Here is a 19,131-nt window from a genome sequence, read left to right as displayed (position 1 = left end):
CCATTTTATGCAGCGCGTTATGGTCAGGGATGGCTTGTGGAAAGGTTCAGTAACGAGCGTTCGTCACCTACGGTTACGGTGACAGAGTACCCCGCGCTACCCGCACCAGAAAACTCGTCCGAAGGGACGGAAAATGACTCGCGGGGACAGAGGAAAAATGCAAATCAGGATCGGAAATCGAAGTCGAACGGAAATCGAAGTCGAACGGAAAGCGGCTCGAATCGGTGAACGTTAGAGTGCTGGCTTGTTCCTTCATGTGTTCGGGAAATAAGGCGAAAGAGACTACTCGGATAACGGGTGTAGCAAGAAACGGGCGAGAAATGGTGCCTGTAGGCACTTTGGTCTGCGAGATTAACGGAAATCGAGCTCTAGTGTTGGTCGACACGGGCGCGGCAGTTACGTTGATATCGAAGACATTCCTCCCGGATTGGGATACGCTACCTCGATTAGAGCCCGGACCAGTAGAGCTGTATAGCACTTCGGGACACACGATCAAAAATTATGGGAAGATTAAGTTAGTTTTCAAAATCGAGAGTCTGACGTTTGCTCACGAATGCTATCTGGTCGACCCAGACATTACCAGATCAAATGACGGTCTTCTCGGTCGAGATGCAATCGCGCCAAATGATCTGACGATCTCCATGAAAAACGCGGAGATAATTCTCCTGTCAGGAGAAAAGGTGTCGTTCCAGGGCGAATTGGAGCCCGTAGGTGACGATTTCTTAAGGGATAAGCCCGGAAATTCAGCGCGAGGTGATCCAGTGGGTGCGGGGAAACTTTTAAAGTTCGGGAGAAGTAGCAGGAACAGTGGTTGGAATAGTAATCAGTATAATGAAGGTAGCGGTAACGGTAATAATTGTAAAGAGTCAACAATTGGTAACGGGTATATTAACGGCGTAAGTAGCAGGAAAATAAAGTATGATAAGTTGGTTAACTTTCAAGACCTAAAAGAAAGGGCGGCGCGTAGAAAAAGACGCAACCACCGAAGGGAGAACAGAAACCCCATCGAGAAAGGGGAGAGTTCCCGTTCCGGGAGTGACTCCCCTAACGAAGTTGTCTTAACAGACGATTACGTCATTTCCCCAAGATCCGAAGTGATTGTAAAGGGGAGAGTGACCTCGAAGGAGGTCAACCAAGTGGGCGTGGTAGAGCCATTTTCACCCAAGCAAGAACATTGTTTATCGCCGGTGTTTTAGTGCAGACGCGCAAACGCGGCAAAAATTCCCGTACGCCTCATGAATACAGACGTACATCCGATGAAAGTTAAAAAGGGATTAAACGCTCGGACCCGAGTTAACTCGGGCAACGTTTTCAATAGTTAGTGTCAGGACCCGAGATAACTCGGGCTAATTTAAATAATCGTACGTAAGAACTCGTTGCTCGAAATAATTCAAACAAAGCTTATTTACATTCTATTAGATGTTGTTTATGACCTCAGCAAATTTCGTAATTTTACACCCAATAGAAATTTATGTTTTGGGCCATTTTCTTGGTCCTATCTATAAAGATAGCATATCGGATCGAAAAACTCTTAACATATTTGATTACTTGCGGTAATTGATGAACATCTGTTTAGAAACCTATTGTCCCCTGAGAGTTGTATGAGAATAGTCCGCGTAAATCCACAAACAGCTGTTCTCAAGGACATTTAGCGTTATACACAGTAATGCGGCTGGTGTCGTGTGATCCATAGCGATTTTTTTGTTACGTTAAAGATTTATTGTTTCTAAATAATACATAATAAAGGAAATAAAGTTTTATGCTAAAATGTTTTAGAAATGTAATTCATAAATTGGTGTATTAAATTTTTTTTAAATTTTTTGTGGGAGTTTTTCCTGTAAAGCACAAAAAAACAATGTTAGGTTAGTGAGAATAAGCTTAGCCTATAATATAAGTAATAAGATGAAACTAATGTAAAAATTATTAGAAAATAACAAAATACATCCGAGTATTTCTTTATTTTCTAGTTCAAACTTGTAGAAAACCTTCTTCCCCCTCAGGCGTTGTTGAGAATGACCCGCGAAAGTTCACAGTCCTCAAGGTCAAGTAACTATTTATAGCATACTGTGGTGTGTTGTATCTGGTTGAAAGTTTGTGACACATGAATAATAAAATGTATTTAACTAATAGATAATAAAATAAAACAGTGATATAAAATATTTTATTTTCATTTATATAAAAAATACATGCACAGAAACTGTGACTATCATTTTCAAATATCAAGCAATACATGAAAGTCTTGTAATAAAATTATTATACAAATATATATATATATAAGCATTACAAAGTATTGATATGAATTTTAGAATGTAGAAAATGTCGAATATTTCTATACAATAAACTCTAAACTTTTATTCTACTCTTGGGGCCTCCACTTCATCCTTCTTTTCTCTACCATGTTCTAAATTACTTTCTCTGTCCCTCTTCTGCCTTTTTTTCCCTCGGTTTTATGATCTTTTGTCTATGTTTTTTATAACCCTTTACTGCCGAGTGCAATAAACCAACAGAACCGCAACTGAGTGAAGACCAGGAGGTCCGATATTAGTACAGCTTCTTAGGTTTTGCGTTAGTAGAATATCTCTGCTTTTGTGCGTCGTGAAAAGTGTTTTCTACTCTTTTCCAAGTAAGTTTATAAGTATATTTTATCCGGAGAATATTCTTCTTGCATGTAATATAAAAAAACGGATTTTATATACAATCTTTTATTGCCAGAATGTCTAGTTCAGAATATGATGATGATAGTTTTCCTGAAAGTGGATCGGAATATAATTTGAGCAACGTCAGCGACTCAGAATCGAGCGTAGATTCGGACCAAAGCATCTCTACTGCCAGAAATTGGGTCGATGTGGATATCAACAATCCTCCTCCGCCTCCTCCACGATTTCCTTTCACAGGAAATCCGGGTTGTCGATTCAATATAAATAATGTCGATCCACTCGCTTTTTTTAAGTTATTTTTTGACTTACATTTAGTAAATTTGATTGTTAGCGAGACGAATCGTTATGCACTGCAACAGCCGCAATCATCCAGGCATCAGTGGGAGCCTGTTACAGTGGGCGAGATCTATACATTTCTGGCTATCTGCATCTTGCAAGGTATTGTAAAAAAACCGAATGAAAGGATGTATTGGTCCACCAATGATTTATTTAGCACACCGATTTTTCCTAAACTCATGACTAAAAATAGATTTGCAGAAATAAAGCGAAATTTGCACTTCGCGGATAATGCATCATTCGATTCGTCCACCCATCCGGCTCCTAAATTGAACAAAATTTTGGCTATAGTAAATAATCTAAATTCTAAATTTTCGCGTTTATACGAACCAGAGAGAGACATAAGTGTGGACGAGTCTCTCTTACTATTCAAAGGTCGTATTTCCTGGAGACAATACATACCTCTCAAACGGTCACGTTACAGTGTGAAATTCTTTGTTATGTGAATCCTCATCAGGATATCTGTAAAATTTATAATTTACACCGGAAAGGATACTATACTGGATCCAAAATATAACCAGATGCAAATAACTTCCCAAATTGTATTATCATTAGTGGACCCATTGTTGAACAAAGGCCACTGCGTAACCACTGATAATTATTATACGTCTCCTCAGTTAGCCGATCATTTGATATCGCATCAAACAGATATATATGGAACACTCTGTCTAAACAGAAGAGGGATTCCAGATATCATAAAAAGAAAGAAATTGAAAAAAGGAGAAATAGTGGCACAACAGAGGGGAAAAGTGATGATTTTAAAATGGGAAGACAAAAAAACTGTTACGCTGCTATCTACAGTGCACAATGCCACACTTGTATCTAAACAAACACGTGTTGGTACTCTTCAAATGAAGCCACGTGTTGTCGTTGATTACAACGATACAATGGGAGGAGTTGATTGTTTAGATCAACAACTCCATGATTACCCAGTGGCTAGGAAAAGAGGAAAGAAATATTATAAGAAAATATTTTTTCATTTATTTGATATTTGCATCTATAATTCTTTTGTACTCTATAAAAAAAATGGCGGAGAGAAAAATCATTTAGCATTCAGAGACAACTTATTGAACAGCTCATCAAGGAATTTCACACCGTAACTAAGGTATATAGAGGTCGGCCGAAGACACCAGGTCCATGTCAACTAAGACTGACAGAAAGGCATTTCCCAGCCTTCATTCCGCCGACAGAAAAAAAAGCAGCTCCCATAAGATGTTGCGCAGTCTGTTGTAACAAGCGTGATGCCAAAATGAAAAAAATTAGAAAAGAAACACGATATTGGTGCAGAAACTGCGAAGTTGCACTATGTCCTGCACCATGTTTTGAAATATATCACACGACTGAAAATGTGTAATGTGTAAGAAAAAATTTATGTAAATACTGTACTTATATATATATAAAGCATTACATATTGGTATAATAACTTTATTACGCGACTTCCGTGTAATGCTATATATTTGCAATTGATGTTTATATTTGATGTTTCTGTATACCTACTTTTATATGCATCCAACTTTGTATATATCAATAAATAATTGACATGTTTTAGGTTATAAAATTCATATCAATAGTTTGTAACCTTTCAATTTACAGTACACTAAACATTTTCCATTTAGCAAAGTCTAATGACTTTATAGCCGTCTAAGCCAGCAGGATACTTGCAGACCAGATTTTGTCGCCAGGTGTTTCAAGATGGCGGCCTAGTCGGTTGCGACTGGCGATGCTCCCGACGGCGACTGTTGCAAGCAAGACGCGATGGCGACGATCCCGACTGAGGTTGTTGCGAGAGAGACGATCACGTGACCATTTCGAAAAAACGGCGACGCGCCTAACTAAAAAAAATGTACGTTCCATGTAAAAACTAATACTACTATTACTAAGTATACGGAAAAAAAAAATATACAAACATTTTACTCACCTACACGAAGGCTGTCATTTCCGCTTATTTTTTCCGGCAACGACGACTTGCTGACCGGTTTTCGATTCGGCTTGGGACGCTTCTTTTCTTTTCTTTGCCTGTTTCACATTCCCACTCGTAGTTTCCATCCCCTTTGTTTCCGTTTCCTCCTTTTTCTTTCGGGGTTCTGGGGCAGCTGGCACAAACGGCGGTTCCTTCCATACGGGGTTCTTACCCAATCCAGGATATATGTAACTTACATGTTTCATGAACAGTTCGAATCGTTTTCCGGGCCGTAGTTGGCCCCATTTGAACAACTTCTTGTACATGAACATGTACAGATAAGAATCAGACAAATCCTCGGTGTAATGTTTGGGCAAATTCTTCCTGTTTTTCAACACTCCCCATAGCCGTTCTATCTTCTGGGTGTGTACACCGGTTTGAGGGTCCACGAAATTCTTCGAATGATTCACCGTCTTGTGGACTATGTCTATACCTTCCAGGTCCTCTATGTGATTGTAACCTCTCCACTCGTCGGTAAAAACAGTGCTTCTGGATTCGACGAATTTCGAAATTATCCAATTCAAAGTCTCCTCGCTCCTGTCGTTGACCTTGCAAACAAAGCATGCGTTATCCTCGCGACAAACACTCCGCCGACTACCCATCTCGTTCCCTTCAGTTTGGACCCTTTTCGTATTTACGTCTAGATATCACGGTCTCCCGTCGATTTCCACGGTTCTGCCGGGTCCTTCTATTTTGAACGACGAAAACATTCTCCACGGCTATCATCATCATTATTAGACGGAAGAAGTTTGCCCAATCGACAGACGTGTGACTACCGATAGAGCACGCAAAGAGCCGCGTTCTTTAGCGTGCATTCCAAGCACAGCAAATGCCATACGAAGGAAAATACTTTCCCCCAAGAAACGTGTCCGCATTTACCCCTAAAAGTACCTTCGAAAGCGGAAGAGGAGTTCCTTTTACAATAGGCACATTTCATAACCACGGAGTTCCTGTCGGCACGGTACACCAACTTCGACGACACGGGAACAAGCGGCACAAACGGCTTCGACATGTTGCAAACCTAGTTTTACGGCCAATTTCACGTCGGACGGAATTCTCTCGTCCATCCCCAAATCGTTAAATTTGCTTCCAAGCATTTCAAAAAACATTACCGAATCACACCTAGTCCAGAATTCTTCCGAAATTATCACACTTCGGTCGACATTATTATTATTATTCTCCGGTTATTCTCTTTCCTTCTAAAATTCCATAAAAAACGAAATAAAAAAAGCAAAACGTCAGGAATAAACCTGGATGCGAAAGGAGAAAAAATAAAAGAGGGACGTACCGTAAAGAGTGAAGCAGCAGGAAAATTCTAGAGAACCAAACAACAAAAAAACGACTCGCATAGGCCACCTTGCAAATGAAAACGAAAATTTGCATAATTTCACCGCAAGGGAAAACCCGCGAGGAACGAAGTGATTTGCATAAAAAATTTGCTAGATGTCGAAATATGCCCTCTACAGTCTCCGGTGCCGAGATTTCCAAACGATAGCGGATCACGTGATCGCGTCTCGCTTCCAACAGTCGCCGTCAGGAGCATCGCCAGTCGCAACAGGTACGGCCGCCATCTTGAAACACCTGGCGACAAATTAACCGAAAAATCTTTATCTATAAACATCCAATTATTCTGTTATATACGTTTTATAGATAGGTCTAAATTCTCACAAATAAAAAAAATTGCAGCTTTCTGATCCAATGTAGAGAGATAATATGGCATATAACACCTATGGGCGTGGAAGGCGGGTGGTGGTTTTTGTAAATCTAGGTCAATACACATTTTAGTCTCGATGATGTATATTTCATTCTATGTATATGTTATTTACGCTATTATAATAACAATAGACTATAATAATCGAATATTACACTATTATATGAATGATTATATACCTATTTTTTTACGTATTTACGGAAGTACTGTAAAACCCGGAAGTAATGACTTTCCCGATACATTCTTTGAGTAGAAGCTTTTGATATAACATCTTCTAGTCTAAGTAACTTCAAATAACATAAAACCTAGTGAAATTACAGCTAGAAGCGATGAAAATAACTTTTTCCGAAGTTTGTTTACATTCTGACTCTGATCAAGTGACTTTGAAAGCCATTGGTTCTTTGCAAGAAAATCCTAAACGAATAGTTCTGCAAAGACGCACATTGGTTGATATCCAATCAGTCATAATAAAAATGACAAATTAGAGCGTAAAAGACGTAAAAATAAGAACTTGAAAGCCAATTGACATCAAGAAAATTTTTCTTAGACTTACTATAGTAATATAGAGTTTCCCAGAAATATTTATTGCTAAACAGTTTTGAAAACATTTTTACTTGTCTAAATACTGTCAAAACTTTTCTTTAGCAAATCGTAGATCAAAAAACAAACAAAACAAGCCATTTTATAGCGACTGTTTACATATTTACACAATGTAGCTCGATAAGTGTGGCATTTAGCAACAATTTTAGTTTCAGTGTTTTCAAAGGTTGATGATTCGTCAAACTAATATCTCAACTGATACAGAAATAAACCAATTACAGTTTTAAAAAGTTCAGTATTGATTTTATCAGCCAATAACCTGTATTCTTATCGCTAATTGCTTTACAATAGTAGGGGACGGTCTTTCCCGAAGTATTTATGGCCTAGGGGTGGTGACAAAACATTTATTGGTTAAGACAAATACAAAAAAGCAAATCAAAGTTTAGATCGTTACCTTCATTATATATTTTGTCGTGTTTAATTTTTTAAAATTATTTTTTATCGCTAACTACACCTTACCTACGAATGGCAGCTTTTCGGTAAAACACGTAATACAAAAAAGCCGAATAGCAGGGGGCCCCTGTAAAGTTGGCTATCCAAAGGAAAAGATGCCATTTAGGAACCAAGTTCGATCAATTGAAAAAAATTAAAAAACACTTTTTTTTAAATAAAATAGATGTTTACTTTTAAGTAATAATAATAATTTTTTTCATCTGAAGTCATTTTTTTAATAATTCGTACGTTAACAGGTTAAAGATAGGCGCATTTTTCAAAGCGGAAGATGAATTCGCGGATCAGGCCGCTCCCGAAGAGCTGCCTGAAAGCGAGCTAACGCGAGCCCAATTTGCTAACCTATTTAATTTGAGCGAAGTAGGGAAGGGTAAAGTAGCCCCCTTACTCGATCTCCTGTATAAGTATAAACACGTGTTCGCCAAGAACGACTTTGACCTTGGTTTCTGTAGCTTAGTTCAGCATGACATAGACACGGGAAATAGTCCCCCGATTTATCGCCCCCCCGTATCGGATTCCCTACGCGCAGCGGGAACACATAGACAAATGAGTTAACGACCTAATCGAGATTGGAATCGTAGAACATTCGCAATCTCCGTGGTCTTCCCCGGCATTATTAGTAAAGAAGTCTGACGGTTCGCAGCGTCTCGTGATAGACTTCCGCCAATTAAATAAGGTCACTAAGATAGACCCTTACCCTTTGCCCATCATACAGGAATTCCTGAGCCTGTTGGGGAAGGCGACCTACTTTTCGTCGATGGATACTTTGAGTGGATTTTGGCAGATAGTGTTGAAATCTAAGGAAAAGAGCGGTTTTAGTACACCCTCGGGACATTATCAATTTAATCGTATGCCGATGGGCCTCGTCAATAGTCCTAGCACCTGGCAAAGGGGAGCTGATTTGATTTTAAGCGGGCTTAAGAATAAAATTTGTCTTGTTTACATGGACGACATACTCATGTTTAGTTCCACTTTCAAATCGCACCTCAAGCGGTTAGAATTAGTACTTCAACGATTATCCGAGGCAGGTTTAAAGTTAAAACCAAAAAAGTGTCACTTTTTACAGCGCCAAATTAAATTTTTAGGTCATGAAGTGTCGGGGGAAGGAATCCGTCCCGACCCAGCAAAAATTGAGAGTGTTAGGAATTTTCCTCGACCGCGAAACGAACGGGATGTTCGAGCATTTTTAGGATTAACAGGGTATTATCGACGGCACATTTCACAATACGCAAAAGTTTCGAGACCCCTTTCCGATTTACTGAAGAAGGATATCGAATTCCAATGGAATGAGGAACGGGAAGCGGCATTCGAGAGGCTTAAGGAGATGCTTATCTCTGCCTCTCTCTTGCGATCGCCCGACTTTGAAAGCCCTTTTATTTTAGCGACAGATGCATCGAACGCCGCAATCGGCGCGGTGTTGTCACAGGAGGACGAACGGGGCGAGCTTCCGGTGGCCTATGCCAGTCGACTCCTCAAAAAGGCAGAAAGAAATTATAGCACTACGGAGAAAGAGTGCTTGGCGGTGATTTGGGCGATCAAACAGTTTCGCCCGTACCTTTACGGCCGACAATTCAAGGTTGTCACCGATCACCGTCCGCTCAAATGGCTCATTAATGTGAGGAACGAGAGCTCGCGTCTGAGTCGGTGGAATCTCGTCCTGCAAGAATATCAATTCGAGATCGTTCATAAACCGGGTAAGGCTCATTCAAACGCGGATGCTTTGAGCCGTCTACCGATTGCGCAAGTAGAGGAGGTAACCCCGATCATTAGTAAGGCCCAGATAAAGAAACAGCAGCAGGGGGACGAGTTTTGTAACCGCGTCAGACAGCGCTTGCTGGGAGACACTCCCTCGCGGCAGGGCGATCTTAATGTCGATTTAACCTCTTATTACTTAGACGCCGATCAAGTCCTATATCATAAAAAATTAATCCCCGAACGAAACGAGGTTTGGGAACAGATCGTCGTGCCGAAGACCCTGGTAGATCATGTGCTAAAGTTGTTTCACGATATCCCCATGGCGGGACATTTAGGCGTGAAAAAGATGAGACGAAAGATACGGACGCAATTCTTCTGGCCCGACATGGCTAGGGATATCACCCGTTATTGCCAGAACTGCGGGGAATGTGCCTTGCGTCGTCGTCAAGTTCCGGGACGTCAGGCACCTTTGCAGTCTTTCCCTAGGATTTCGAGACCCTTTGAGATGACCGCGATGGATATACAGGGCCCGTTTCCAACGTCACACAAAGGCAATAAATACTTGCTAGTGTTTATAGACCACTTCTCCCAGTGGGCGGAGGCGGTCCCTATCCCAAACGCTACAGCGGAGAAGGTCGCTAAGACTTTCGTGACCCAGATTGTTTTGCGTCACTCGGTACCAAAGAAATTACTTACTGATCGCGGAACAAATTTTACGTCTAAGCTAATGCAGGAAGTATGTAAATTATTGCGCATAGATCGCCTCCTTACTACCGCGTATCATCCGGAATGTAACGGTATGGTGGAACGTTTAAACAAAACGCTCGTCGATATATTAACCCATTACGTCGATCGGGATCAGCGAAACTGGGATAAAATGATCCCGTACGCGCTTTTCGCGTACAACACAACGGTACACACTAGTACCGATGACGTTCCCTTTTACCTGTTATATCAAAGAGATCCAGTCTACCCCTTTGATGTTGTAACCGCGCCAAATAGACCCCTTTATGATAGCGATGAGAATTACGCAAGCGAATTAAGATTACGACTGACCACCGCGTATCGTTTAGCTCAGGAGCACGCGGAGAAAGCTGCGTGTGATAGACAGCGGTATCACCAGCGGAAAAATCAACCGTATCAGTTTGCAGTGGGGGACAGAGTATTTGTAAAAGAGGCAGCAGTTGCCCCCGGATTGAAGCGCAAATTAGCTCCGCGCTGGTCCAGTCCTTTTAGAATCATCGCCGAAACCAGTCCGGTCAATTTCGAAGTTCAGCACGTACATACCGGAAAGAAATTGCATGTGCATGAGAACCGTTTAAAACCGGCGGTTGTACATTCGGAGACCTCGGCAACGGCACCGAGAGACCCGGACTCCCGCACCAATGACCAAAGCGAAGTGCTGACGGTTAACAGACCGCACTTAGCGGAGCCCGTGGATCCGTGGGACGAGGTTATCTTAACCTCAATCACCCAGGACCAAATGGGGGAAACAACTCCCGAAGAGTATGACCTTCAAGCGGTTAGCGCGCGCGCGTCGCACGGTTACGCGTTGAAAAGTCAAGGTCCAGTGCCAGAACAGCCCTGGGTCTTGCCAACCACTAGCCGGACTAGACGGGGTAACGCCTCGGGTGGCGAAGAAGCTGTGATCAATACGGGTATAGATTCAAGCACAGAAGGGGAAATTGACGGATCGGGAATAGCAGATCAAAGCCAGACGTATCCCCAATTGCCTTTAGTTCCTCATGGTCTCGATGTGAATGATGGTCTCTTCCCAGAGGAAGAGGTCGTCATCAAAGAGACCGTAAAGTGTTTTTATATATATATTTTAAAAAATGTACATAGGTAATTCGGGCACAGGAAACTCAGGGAATTGTCGCGTGGACGCTCCTAATATAACCACCCTGTGAACCGAACTAGAAGTAGGTCACAGAAAGGGGGTTCGAGTCGTATAGAGACATAATGATTTGTAAAGATTGAGCGTCGCATACAAACGTGATATGGAGTCGCTAAACAATGGTCGTGAAGTGGCTGAACGGAAGGGAAAGGAAGAACGTGCAAATCGGGCTGACCGCCTCGACGGAAGTACGAGGTTTGGTGAAAACGCGAATGCGAGATCGGTGTAGGAGCAGTCGACTGATTTCAACGTCTCGTTTGTTTGTTTTTAGGAAAGAAAAAAATTAGGAAAAAAATGACGACCGAATGGACGGAGAGACCCAGACGACCGTGAGACCGCCGGGCACACCATTGATCTTACTGAGATGGCCCTCACGCTCGCCGGGTTAGTGGACTGCCCGGTGTGTTGGGAAAGGGCGATCCCCCCCGTCACCCTGTGCGAGAATGGGCACATTGTGTGTCCCCGGTGTCGGGGACACGTAGAGCGTTGCCCGACATGTCGGGGGCTACTAAGCGGGGGGAAGTGCTTCATCCTGGATCAACTCGTGAACACGTTGGCCCACCCCTGTCAGTATCGACAGGAGGGGTGTAAGGATTTCCTCGGGGAGCGGGACCGGGAGGCCCACGAGAAATATTGTCCGTTTCGGACGTGCCGCTGCCCGGCCCTCGCCCCGGGTTGCCGTTGGGAGGGCCCTCGGGAAGCCATTTCTAGACATCTGGCAGGGGGCCCATCCCGCGGTGATAGAAGAGGAATCCCCCTCGTTACGTATGATTTGCTTGGGTTGGCGCCTGGCTCGGCGGTGTTCGTGGGTAGCCGGAATCGCATGGGGCCGCAACAAGTTCCTGGCCCAAGTCGTGAGAGAAGAAAAAAGGGAGGACCAGGTCTATTTTCCCATGGACTATTTCCTCCTCCGGTCTTTGGGCACCCGTGAGGACACCCGTCGTTTTCGTTACCACGTCCACCTAGGGGAGTGGGCCCAGCGGGTGTCCTACAAGGACGAACCCCGATGGGTGGCGGGCAGCGTTCTCAGTGCATTTAAGCATGGGGACTGCCTGGCCTTACCCCTCGCCCTTGTCGAGGGCCTGTCCGGGTACGGGGCCGTCGAGATGACGGTGGCCGTTCGCCTCATGGGTGGAAGGAGACTGGAGGAGGCGATGCCCCCTCCTCTTCTCAGGGAGGAGGTGGCGATGGCAGCCGAAACCGAGATAACTCCCCCACCTTGGGTGGAGGATGGATAGGGAGACCCTTGGGAGGTGGAAGTGAGAGATCAGGACCGAGTTAGACCAACGTAACGACGAAACCCAGAGCGACAAAGAAGACCCAAGAATTGGATAAGTGCGGAAGAGTGAAGGACTCAACTTCCTACGAACACGCTTGCGTTACTTCTACCCAGACGGAACCTATCTCCAGGTGTGGATACCCGTTCTCCCTGTCTCCAGCAATCCCTGAGATCGAGGACGAACTTTCTTCGGCTCTACAGGTCCTACAAGAAGTTTCGTCTCCAAATTCAACATTTGACTTCATCAGATTGGCAAATCGCCATCCTTGTAAGCATGTCTTTACTAAAATAAACGCGGTAAAACCTGTAAAACGGTCTCTGTGTGGCTCTCTTTGCGTCCTGCAAACCACTACCCCCATACGGTAAAGGCCCTTTCGAGACATCCTGACCTAAAGCGAGTCGGGTCAACTTCGCCCCTTTCACTAAGAGGCGCAAATCCTCACAAATTCGACCGATTGTGGTAAAATTACGATTACCAACAATACGTAATGTTTTGCTGAAAATGTATGGTAAAACTCAATCCCTAGATACAGTAACGAGATGGGTTCTACATATGCCATGCTCGATCGTTTTCTTTTTTCAAAGACTACTGCGACCAAGTAGCTGCTGTCGTAACAAAAGACCTACAACTTAAAAAAGCAGAATGGGACAAAGTAAAAGATATCAGAGCTGTTTTAGAAAAACCAAATATTTCGACAATTGCCCTTCAAGCTGCCGATCTTATTCTGGTGATGTTTATGAAAGAACAGTGTAAACTAGAAAAATGTATGGAAGAATTTGGAGAATATGTTGCATTAGGGATTCTGTCCTCCACGAAAAAGTGGAAAGAAAAGCTTTTTCAAAACACATATTTTCTTGCTGGAGTGTGTGTTGATTCTAGATATAGAATCTTATTAAGTGCGGCAGAAAAACTAAAAGCGAGAGAAAGTCTTTCAGACATCCAACGGTGAATCAAAAAGCAAACATTAATTGATTTGGTTGAAGAGCCAGCAATTGTTAAGCTATCACAGCCAACTTGTAATATAATAAATAAACTCAGATGATGATTTTGAAAAAGAATTGGATAGAAGAGAAAACAGTCGTCGAATTTCCACTTACATAATAAAGATGACAACGAAATAGACAAACATATTGAGAAAGACTGCAATGCAATAGAGGCTGTGGGGAAATTAAAGGTGAATGTATTCGAAGCCATTGACCATTATCAGAAAAACATGCAGAGTCGCTTCGAGCATGCCAACATCTCAAGCAAGTGTCGAGGGTCTATTTTCCGAATTAAGATTAATTTTAAGTGATAATAGGCAGACAATGAAAAATGATTTGCTGTCTGCCATTTTATTTATTAAAATCAACGAATAAATTTCAGGTTGTATGTTAATTTTCTTAATAATAAATAAATTAGTTGTAAATAAACAAGTTTTTTTATATGTACCTCGTACTTATATATCAAAGAAAAAATTAATGAAATTCGTATAAGAATATTTTAACCGGAGCATGGAGCGGAGCACAGAGCAGAGCTGGAGCAAATACTTCGATGCCGGTGTGGAGCTGGAGCGGAGCAACTCAAAAAAAAAAAAAAAAAAAAATGGTCGCTCCAAAGCCCTGGTTTTAGGGGTGGCCCCACCCTATCATTCTCCTCACTCCGAAATCCGATAAACATAACCAATTGTAGAATTTAATCATATATGAGTTCACGGGGGTGGAAATTGGTGGGATGACAGATTGGGATTGGTGGGATGGGTTTGACAGACTTTGTATCACACAGATTGGGGTGGCCCAATCTGTGTGATACAAAGTATGTTTAAGGAAATGAAGAAGTAAGACTGAAAGTCACCAAGCTCGGACAGGAAATGTGTTATATAATAATGTGGATATAACCAGGGCTTATTGTCGTAGTTCCCGATATTCAAGATGAATCTCCCAGTGATATGATCCTCATTCTAATTATGGAGTCAGAGGTTATTAAGTTCTTGCCAGAGCAAAGAACAAAGGGTAGAGACTGGAGTGTGAGTTAATGCGTAAGGCATGGCACGGCTGTCACTTGTAGTCCTGTCTAAAGCATTTGCCTTCTCGTTGCCAAGAATGCCGGCGTAATCCTTGACCCAACCTATAAAGTAGCGGTCTATGCTTCTCTGCCACGATACTACTGCAAATGAAGACGATGTTGGGATACTAATGGACGGATGCGTAGCGATCGCCGTGCATCTGCTAATCACCTGACAATGATTCGAGAAGAAAAAATCTGTAGTAAGATAGTGAGTAAAATGGCACCTATTCTCATCAAACGATCATCTCTCCTAGTGGTCTATGGCACCTAGAAATGTACAGTACATGTACATATTGCCCTCAGAATCATCTCAAAGTTAGGTCTGAACGATCGGCGAAATTCCGAGAAATTCGGCGAAGCGGCCATCTGCTCTTCTAGGCCCAAAGATGCCACCTTTGTCAAATATCGTCAACTGCATATAATATCTTTGACTCTGTGATACAATAAAGTTTCACGTTCAAAGACCTCCAACAAATACATTGAACATTCTGATACACAGTGAATCTCTGTGACACCTCCACGAGAACTTTCTATAGAAAACTGGCGCTATTTAGTGTTGTAAACGTGAAGAAAACTCTGAAAACTCCATATGGCCAGTCCACTGGCGAGGTGCGAACCCACGACGAGTGTTCATTGGTTTTATCCATTCGGCAGTTCCCTACTTCTTCGGACCCCAGGGCAATTTGCTTCTTTTCTTTTGCATATCCCTGCAAGTGCGTAACATTTTTTTCTTAATGAGTTTATGTATATGTTATAGAAATCCAATCTGCAAACTAATTAAATTACAGCAACTAAGTTACCGGAGATAAAAATAAGTATTAAAATAATTACATCTACAAACTTTCATTCAAAAAATAAATTAATTATCATTTTCAAAAAAAAGATAAAACAAAACTTTACAAAAATTCAATTATAAAACTTTTAATACTGCCATTTATTATTAATTGATATAAGTTACGGCTTATAATATAAAAATTTCAAATAGTAATTACGGTCTATATAAATACCGGTAGTTAAATTAATATCCTGTATTTCTTTCTTAATGATAGAAGTAAATTTTTAATCTTTAATATAAAAATTGAATATTAATCTCATAAAAAAGAAATTTAATATTTTAAAAGTGAGTATGTTCGAATTCCTATGGGAAAAATGAACGAGCGTAAGGATGGCCGAATGGATAAACACTGGTCATGGGTTTGCGCCTCGTCAACTGACACGTTGGGTTTTATTTACATATGTAACACGTAAATAGGGATACATTTTCCTTAAAATATCAACTCGTGAGCGATACATTCTCCCTTGGCAGATCCACGTGTCGCGTTGCCCTAACCAGATGAGTGTATGGCTATAAAATTTTTAAATTATGAGTCCTTCTTTCCTATACATCAGGTGTGGCCAAACTTTTATCCCTTAGGGGCTACTTTTTCGGTAAAATACAGTCTGCGGGCGACTATGAATATGGGCAAACAATTTTAGGATTTTTCAAATTTTTCATAGATATTTAATAAATAATTAATAATGATAAATAAATAATGATAAGTTTTCATTTTTTTCCGGCCTGTAGTTGATTTATTCATTCTAAAATAATGGGGTTAAATATTAATAACATTTAAAACAATAATTAATAAACTAACATACCTGCTTCGTTCGCTGTATGAATAAATAAAAACAACTAAAATTGAAAGTAAATACAAGTGCACAAACAAGGAGTAACAAATGGATTGAAGCCAGGGGTTGTCACGTTACTGTCTGACATGATTTTGCGCCATTTTATGCGATTGCCATTTATATGCGCATGCGTTGCGACTACAATTAATTTAAAAGTTAACATTCATTTGCATTGTTCGTCGGGATAAATACAAACAGTATGGGTACATTGCACAGACAGTCTATTATTGTAAGAATAAATTATCGAATTTAGATTTTTAAACATTGATTTAAGTGAAAGCAAATTGTTCAACTTTAGCTTCGCGGGCTACTTTCAAAACCTTTGCGGTCGACCGGTCAACCGCGGTCTACGTGTTGGCCATCCCTGCTATATATCTACCGAATAATAAAGAAAAAAAGAGCAAACGTGACGTCTCCTTTTTTTGTAAGCACATTAATAAATACTTTAGTGTGTGAACGTGTAAGAAGCGATACGACTTGCTTCACAGTAATTAAATTTATATACAGGGTGTTTTTTTATCTTGAGACAATGAAATAACTTACTTGGATTTCATTATTTTGAGAAAAAGGTATCTAGAAAAGTTGTAGGGTTTCGAAGGCCCAATCAATTGGTGACCTTGGATGTGTCCTTGACCTTGACCCTGAAATGACCTTGAAGGTCAAGTCTGTTTTTTAATGGGAACACATATTTTTGACCCCGGCAATGGAAAGAGCGGGAAATTTTACAACCAGATATTCCTTTGACCTTATGGTCTAGGTCAAACATTTTAAGATTTAAATTATAAGCTTTTTCTAATGGGAAACCATACTTTTTATTACTGGAATGGGCAGGGAGGTAAAAGTTACATTTTTTCATGACCTTATTACTTTGACCTTTAAAAGCATTCACTACTTTTAGCACTATCCAGGAGTAACAATGTAGAAGTAGTAGTTTTCTGCTCCCTTTGACGTGCTTATTTTCAGTGAGTCCCTTTATTTCTCACTACTGCGGTGCTTGTTTTTTGAGTCACTTTACTTTTTGCCATTGCTTGAGATGTTGGTTTCAGGAAAAATTTTATAACAAATGTTCAAAATAATGCCCTTCCACTTCGATGCATTTGTTGAGCCGCGCTTAAAATTATCATGCTTGAGATGACCTTCAGAGGTCAAATTTGGGGCACTGAAGGTCATGGCTGATTGTGAAATTTCCTGCTTTTTCCATGTAAATGTAACTTTTACCTCCCTGCCCATTCCAGTAATAAAAAAAGTATGGTTTCCCATTAGAAAAAGCTTATAATTTAAATCTTAAAATGTTTGACCTAGGCCATAAGGTCAAAGGTATATCTGGTTGTAAAATTTCCTGCTTTTTCCATTGCCGGGGTCAAAAATATGTGTTCCCATTAAAAAAACAGACTTGACCCTGAAATGACCTTGAATGTCAAGGTCAAGGTCACACCCAAGGCCACCAATTGATTGGGCCTTCGAAACCCTACAACTTTTCTAGATACCTTTTTCTCAAAATAATGAGATCCAAGTAAGTTTTTTCATTGTGTCAAGATAAAAAAAAAACACTCTATATATGTTTGGGATTCTCGATTAATAATAATTTATTGTGTCCAAAATTCTCTTTTAGGAGTTGTTTTTCTAAAAAGGGCTTTTAGTGTTCAATTTTTCAGGTCTATTGTGGCTTGGTTTGATGGAATTCACCAACGGAACATATGGGTGATCTGCCAAGAAGGGGTGCCTCTCGGGTAGACTTTTATGAATAACTGGCCCCTATTTAAGTGTTAGACACGTGAAAAAAACACGGAAATATCCACGAGACCAGTCGGTTGGTCAAGCGCGAACTCACGACCAGTATTTACTAGTGTTTTCCATTCGGTTACTATTGGGCATATCAAGCACGTTGTGAATTCGTCTAGATTCATAATAGGACTTCCGGGTGATAAGGATGGGACCAATATTATCTGGGACAGACTACTCCCTTGAGGAATTATTCAGGTTTTTTGATCGTTCAGATTCGATTCCGGATACCCCAAAGAGTTAATACATAAGAATTGTTTTAGAATTGTTATGTATTATGTTAAAAGAAAATCGTTTTAGAAGATGGAGAGTTTTTATGAGGAATTTTTCTCAAAATTTGTCTTTAATATTTCATTGTTTAAGAGCAATCGCAGATATAATGTAATCAAGAGACAACAAGCGATAATAATTCTTGCGAAAACATATTCTATTTTCTTCGGATAATAAATAATTTTTATAGCAAGACATCCGTTTCTCCTTGTCTAGTCTTCTTGTTAACTGTGTTGGACTAGAGAAAGAGAGACTCTTCTTAAAAGTCTCTCTCTCCTCTCTAGTAAGCGCTGTAAAATGTAGATGCTCGAATGCCTCCCTCTGGTGACGATATTTTTAGCGTTTTTTAGCGTTTTTGGCGGCTAGCAGCCTCTAACGAAAGGTCGGTCGCCGGAATTGTATTGTCTTAAACACGGAATTAAAAATGGTGATCTCTGTTTGAGCGAACTGTCTTCAAATTATTAAACATAAAAAAAAGCCATCGGACGAAACGAAATTACGAAGTAAAATAAACTACATAAAACTTGCGTAAACCGGAATCGTATGTTACCGAATATTTTTTCTTCTATGCCCGATTTCCACTTTAAACACATGATTTAAAAAATTTTCAAAAAAATATATAACATTTTATTCTGAACAAATGAAATCAGCCATAATACTATATTTGAAATTGAATTGAATTTACATTTTATTGCAGTTTCGTAAATTTACGTCACAAATATTTGTAATTTACTAAGGCTTTATACATTCTGTCATATTTTTGTCATTAACCAGGTTTA

The 19,131-nt window shown here is 40.7% G+C and overlaps 1 protein-coding gene across 1 annotated transcript; it reads left to right on the top strand.

The window, feature by feature from the left end:
- Positions 1 to 2,713: 2,713 nt before the first annotated feature.
- LOC136974109 (piggyBac transposable element-derived protein 4-like) lies at positions 2,714 to 3,439 on the top strand. The gene has a single exon (XM_067268920.1). The coding sequence runs from the start codon at positions 2,714 to 2,716 to the stop codon at positions 3,437 to 3,439; it is 726 nt and encodes a 241-aa protein (XP_067125021.1).
- The last annotated feature ends 15,692 nt before the right edge of the window (positions 3,440 to 19,131 follow it).

The sequence above is a fragment of the Centruroides vittatus genome, unplaced genomic scaffold (assembly GCF_030686945.1).
Source record: "Centruroides vittatus isolate TY-2023 unplaced genomic scaffold, ASM3068694v2 contig_341, whole genome shotgun sequence".
In the NCBI taxonomy this organism is placed as follows: Eukaryota; Metazoa; Arthropoda; class Arachnida; order Scorpiones; family Buthidae; genus Centruroides; species Centruroides vittatus.
This window is presented reverse-complemented; position numbering and strand designations above follow the sequence as displayed.

What these genes read in the sequence shown, in the direction of transcription:
- LOC136974109 (XM_067268920.1), top strand. Translation starts at nt 2,714, where the DNA reads ATGTCTAGTTCAGAATATGATGATGATAGTTTTCCTGAAAGTGGATCG.